Here is a 6,065-nt window from a genome sequence, read left to right as displayed (position 1 = left end):
TTCTGTGACAAAATTCAAATGTCACCTTGAAGACAGTTCCTTCATTCTTCTCTTCTTTCAATAAGCACTAGCTAAACCCTCCCCAAAATGAAAAGACAGCCCTACCCCTAGGGTCATACTGTCAATGTGAGGACAGGTGGGCACAATCCTGGGAGCACCCACAGGGGCATGCCACCCCGTCTGTCACGGAGAAGGGTCTTCCATCTTAATCTGCATTTTAAGAAAAGCCTTATAGTCACAAATAAAACAAAGACATGCTCTGAAGAGGAAGAGGAGGAAGACGGAGGTATCCAATAGAACAAGGGCTCTCCAGGTGCCCAACCACATGGCCACCTCACCAAGAGCATTTTGGGATAGCAGAACCTTGAGATTCATGGGGCAGGCTCTTGTAGGAGCCAGGGCTGGAAGGAGGCAAGAAGAGGTCAGATCATCTGACCTGGACCTACAAAGGATCGAGACCTTTCCTTGGCGGCTATGGATATTTCCAGAGGCATCTCTAGGTTATAAGACTTCAAATTTCAACCCATAACCCAGCTTGAGTGAAGGGCAGAGTCAAACCGGAGGCAGGGAGGCCGGTGAGAATATTGTAGTAGCATATAGTAGTTCTCAAAGCTAGAACTAGGAAAGATAAAGGAGCTAAAACACTGTCCATGGGAAGGACTATGGAAGATGAGAAGAGAGAGAACAAAATGATACTGTCTTGGAACACCAGGTCCTTGAGAGTGGAGCAAGGATGAATCAAAGAGGGTGGCCCTATAGATCTGTAGAACTTAGGAAGGAATTCCCTATGCCTAGGGCGGGTGAATCTGAAATTGGAGAGGCAGATGTAGGGGGTCATCAAACATGTAGTAATTGGGCCCACAGACATGTCCAGGAGGATCCCAGGGGGGGAGTAAAGAACAGAGAGAAAACATTTCTGCAGTCAATTTGTGTAGGACCAGCACAGCCAGAGGAGGCTGTGACTTTGGGTCAGGTCTCCAGAAAAGCAGGAGAGAGCAGGGAGATCAGAGACTGGGCAACCAGAGACCAGGGCAGGCTGAGGTGCTGAGTGAGTCATGGGTTAGTCCGCTGGGTGGTTTAGAGTCGCAAGACCTTGGGGTGTGCCAAGGAAAACAGAAAAGAAGGATATCTCAGGCCAAAATGGAGTTATCAGCCTGGAAGGCAGCCAGTTGGGGCTGGGATACCTGTCTTGAGCCTCCATTTTCCCAAAATCCCATCAGTATCTAAGATGTCTGCTCAGCCCACCTGTCCCCACCTCACCCATCCCCCAAATCAGAGGGGTGGCAGAGGCCACCCTCAGAAACCAGGCCAGACACCAAAACATTTGCAGGAAATCAGGAACCTTTATTGAATTATCTGTTCTTTTTAGTAGAGACATCGAGAACCCAGAGTGGGAAGAGCAGGGTAAGGCAGAGAAGGCCACCAATCAGGAGAGAAGGGGGCGGGTCCACCCTCTGAGGTTGTCAGAGGCATGGGGACAATGGGACTGGCTTCACGTGCAGTCCTCTCATCGTTCAGGCACCATCAACTCTCCTCCTGACAGCCAGGGACGGACTCCAAGCTGAGTTAATACTTGCGGAAATCCACGCGACCGGAAGTGGAGGGGGAGACGGAGGCACTGGCAGTGGTAGTGACATTTCCTGAGACAGAGAGAGGACAAGAGGCTCAGGCTGGAGAACCCCCACTTCAGGCTGAGCCAAGACCCCAGGAAGGCTCACAAGCTCCCAAGTAGTCAAGAGGTATGTGGGCGAAGATTCTGTTACTGTCCCCAGAGGTGGCTTTCGCCAACACAACCCCATGGCTCTGTGAGGCAGAGACATTTATGTCGATAAGTCAATAATAGAGTAGCCGTTTCCACCCAATTCCCTCCATCCTGTACTTGGCTGCCTGCCCTGCCTCCTTCCCAGCCCACATCCACCCAAGCTCAGCATCTCAAACCCCCTCCCACAGAGCTGACTCCTCACCTCCAGCGTTGTTGAAGCCAGCCATCCTGGAAGGGAGGGGAGAAACAGCCATGAGCAGAGGGCAATGGAGGACTGGTGTCTCCTTGTCTTCTGATGTAGGAATTCTGTCACCTTTCAGAGCCTTGACTTGGATTCTCTCCCAACATTGTCTCCAGCCTGGGACCTTCTTTCCCCTGAGGTATCTACCGCGTGTGCCTACCTGTCTATCTGTCTTGCCGATTTGTCTGTCTGAAAGCCCTTGAAGGGACATACTCTTGGTCCCAAGACTCAGGGTGTCTGGTTCACTCAGCTCTCTGCCCCCACACCTTTCTCCCCTAAGCCCACAAAGATGGCTTAGTCTTCACAAATAATATGAATGCAGTTAAATCATCATCTTCTCTCTCCTTGGTGCAGGGATAGAGCCAAGAAGGCTCTCTGTCATGGAGCTATGTGGTCATTTGGCTGAACCACATCCCAAGCAACTGCTGTCCTGGGTTAAATGCTCCCTCCACATCCCTCTTCCGGTCTATCCACAAACAGGGACTGGCATTGGGTACAAAGGTACTAACCCTGCCACCCTGATACAGAGCAGTTCCTCAGTCTAACTCGAGAGATGAGGAGGGGGCTCTGACTCCAGTTCTTTTGCCAGGTTATTTAAGCTCAAGCAGAAGCTGTTGCCTCTCCAACAAGAGGAGGCTGATCTCTAAGACGCTGCCCGTTCTGCTAGCCTTTCTGTTCATGTGACCCCTTTCTAAAGACGTCGGTGCCAGGGACCTACTTGGCATCCTGGCCCTCGAGCAGGCTGCGGTAGGTGGCGATCTCCTGCTCCAGCCGTGTCTTGATGTCCAACAGCATCTTGTACTCCTGGTTCTGACACTCCATCTCGCTGCGGAGCTCGCTCAGCTGGGCCTCGATGCTGCTGATGAGTCCCTGGATCTGCTGCAGCTGCAGGGCGTAGCGGCACTCTGTCTCTGCCAAGGAGCTTTCCAGGCCGGCTTTCTGATGGTCCAAAAGGAAGAAGTTATGAGGAGAGCCAGTCCAGAGGGAGACCTAGTAGTGGGGGAATCACAGGGCATGGGTAGCCGAGGGTACCATGCTCAGCTGGGACTGCAGCTCAATCTCCAGGCCCTGGAGTGTGCGCCTGAGCTCTGTGATCTCTGTCTTGCTGGTCTGGATCATGGCAGCACTGGAGGAGACTTCCTTGTTCAGCTCTGCACTCTGAATGTCAAGCAGAGAGAAGGGAATGGTGGGGCTTAGCAAGAAGTCCTGACCAAAAGCCGTGCTTCCCCCCAGCACCACCCACCTTAGTGGGTTAGGAACACCAGTACCTTGCTCTGGAACCATTCCTCAGCATCCCTCCTGTTCTTCTCTGCCAGGGCCTCATACTGTTCCCTCATCTCAGCCAGCACACGAGTCAGATCAATGCCAGGGGTGGCATCCATCTCCACGTTGACCTGGCCTACAACCTGGTTGCTGAACTCCTTCATCTCCTGTGGGGGTAGGAAAGGAAGATGTGAGAGACTCCTTTTATTCCTTATCTCTGAGTGGCAGCAGAATGTTCTGGAAGATTCATCAGGACCTCACAGTGGATGGCAGTGTCAGCCTGCAGCAGCGGGCTCCCCTTGCTCACCAGAGGTGGCTCAGCCCATGGCAGGCCCACCAACCCCTCTTACCTCCTCATGGTTCTTCTTCATGTAGGCCAGCTCCTCATTCAGGCTCTCGATCTGCATCTCCAGGTCAGTCTTAGACAGGGTGAGGTCATCCAACACCCTGCGCAGGCCATTGATGTCGGCCTCCACACTCTGCCGCATGTTCAGCTCAGTTTCATACCTGAAATATTTTTAAGAATTAAAGCAAAACATAAATAGCATTAGACGCATCCCACCCCATACACTGAGCTCCTCTACGACTCCAAGGCCTTCGCTCCCAGATGCCCCAGTGCCCTCCATCAGATGGGCATTCCTCTCACGTAAGAGTCTGCTGGGAAAGACGTGAGGGAGAAAGACTCACTTGAGCCTGAAGTCATCTGCAGCCAGCCTGGCGTTGTCAACCTCCAGGATGATCCGGTTGTTGTCAGTGGTAGCTTCCAGGATCTACAAAACACAGAGAGAGGGAACTCTCTGGGACTGTGCTTAGAGAGCAAAACTCAATGCCTCAACTGTGCTTGAGCAAAGACAACCAACTCTGAGGTGAGAGGCAAGGCCAGCACCCTCTACTTTCTCTTGAGCGTCCCCCATCAGGTCAGAGTGGGAAAGGCCAATGATGAACGCTTCAGAGGAACACCTGCTCAGGGCATCTTCCGGTAGTCATATATTAGAGCTGTTGCCTATCTAGGCCACTGTCTCGAGAGCTATCCCCTTAAGGTCAGAAGGGGTTCACTGTGATTTCCAGATCAATTCTGGTCATGTCCCTGGAGCTGGCCTCCCAGATAAGCAACGAAGAAACACATCCAATTGAGTCTTTTGCCCAAACATCTGCAGTCTAAGCATTAAAGCCTGTCCTGCGTAACTGGGGCTTGATCCAGGCTAGCAGATTTCTGCTCTAACAAGTTGGTGTCACGGTGTGACAGTCAGGCATCACTGAGGGCTTCCAGGCTTCATACCATCCTGAGCCTCTACCTCTTTACACCCCACTGAGTCATCATCCACTGAGAAGAAGTTCATGTGTGGTTCTTCCAAAATAAACAGTGAACGAAGATGTCTTTTCTCTCTTGGTTTTGCCATTCACAGCGAAAATGTCATGTTTCCAAATAGCTCAGTAGGTTAGGTTATAGCAACTGAGTCACAAGTAACAGTTCAGGAAGTCATTAAAAAAAAAAGTTGGCAAGAATAATGACATCAATAAACGTGAGGTATGGGAGAGAAAGCGTTTGGGCCATGGCATAAGAAAACTTAAGTAGAAGAGAGTCTTGGTAGCACAAAGGTGGAATGGTCCCCCTGCAAGAATACGAATTCTGTCCACACCTGGTCCTCTGTGACACTACGTGTCCTAGCTCTTGATGCTCTGCCCCATACTGAGAAAGCCTTCCTAGCATCAAAGGCCTCACCTTAACCCGGAGCTCTTCAATGGTCTTGTAGTAAGCACTGTAGTCCCGCTCTGGGCTAGCTGGGCTCTGCCTCAGATGCCAGTCGCGAATCTTCACCTCCAGATCAGCGTTGGCTGCCTCCAGAGCGCGCACCTTTTCCAGGTAGTTGGCCAAGCGGTCATTGAGGTTCTGCATGGTGATCTTCTCATTGCCAGAGAGGAGGCCACCATCGCCACCTCCAAAGTCACCGAAACCACCGCCAAATCCACCACCGAAACCTCCACCATAGCTACCTCCAAAGCCACCTCCAAAACCACTACCAGCCCCGCCACCAAAGCCACAGCTCATGCCACCTCCATAGCCTCCAGCTGACCCTCCAGAGACAAATCGGGAAGAGCAGGTAGAGATTTTACGGCCTCCTCCAAGCTGGCAGGAACCAGCCCCGAAACCACCTCCATAGCTGGTGGAGGAACTCTGAAAGCGGCAGCTCATGGTGAGGAGCGAGAGTAGGAGCAGGAGCAGACAAGAGCTGAGCTTGACCAAGGCCAAGGAGGACTGTGTGGACTCCCTTGCTGGGCATGCCTTTTATGCACCTTCCACGGGGGTGGGACATCTTCTCTCCTCCCTTCCCCACCCTCTGACCTGATGCCAAGTGCACCTGCACCTCATTTCCCACAAGCCCAGCTACCTCTACTCTCTAGGGTGGATAGTGTCGTTGGGGGTGACTTTTTTTCCCTTTTAATCCTTAACAAAAGGGCTGACTCAGAGGGAGCAACGTTCTGCTTGAGACTATCCTTTTGACAACCAAATTCTACTTCACCTTTCCAGTTACGAACATCCATCCCAGCCCTGCCCAGTATTAGTCTGGGGACTGAGCTGCAATGGTCTGCCAGAGGGCCTCCTCAGGGGAAGGCCAGGCTGCAAAGTGGCCCCGTGCTATGTGGGATCACCATAGCCCTCACTACCCTTCTTTCTGCCTCTAAAAGGTCTGACTGGAATGTTCTGGAAACCCCTTGGCACTTCATCTATGCCAATGCTCCCAACACTTCTGAAGACAAATTTTGTTAATATTAAAGAATTAACCACCTAAAACATAT

General features: G+C 51.8%; 1 protein-coding gene across 1 annotated transcript; it reads right to left on the bottom strand.

Moving 5' to 3' along the window:
- Positions 1-1,566: 1,566 nt before the first annotated feature.
- Positions 1,567-5,460, bottom strand: Krt13 (keratin 13). The gene is made up of 8 exons (XM_005368215.2): positions 4,990-5,460; positions 3,954-4,036; positions 3,617-3,773; positions 3,272-3,433; positions 3,036-3,161; positions 2,722-2,942; positions 1,965-1,990; positions 1,567-1,640 (listed from the first exon to the last, which is right to left on the bottom strand). Exons 1-8 carry the CDS (start codon positions 5,458-5,460, stop codon positions 1,567-1,569), a joined length of 1,320 nt encoding a protein of 439 aa, XP_005368272.2.
- Positions 5,461-6,065: the final 605 nt, after the last annotated feature.

This window comes from Microtus ochrogaster, unplaced genomic scaffold (assembly GCF_000317375.1).
Source record: "Microtus ochrogaster isolate Prairie Vole_2 unplaced genomic scaffold, MicOch1.0 UNK31, whole genome shotgun sequence".
NCBI classification, from domain to species: domain Eukaryota; kingdom Metazoa; phylum Chordata; class Mammalia; order Rodentia; family Cricetidae; genus Microtus; species Microtus ochrogaster.
The sequence above is the reverse complement of the archived record's forward strand: the minus strand, read 5'-3'. Positions and strand labels throughout refer to the sequence as shown.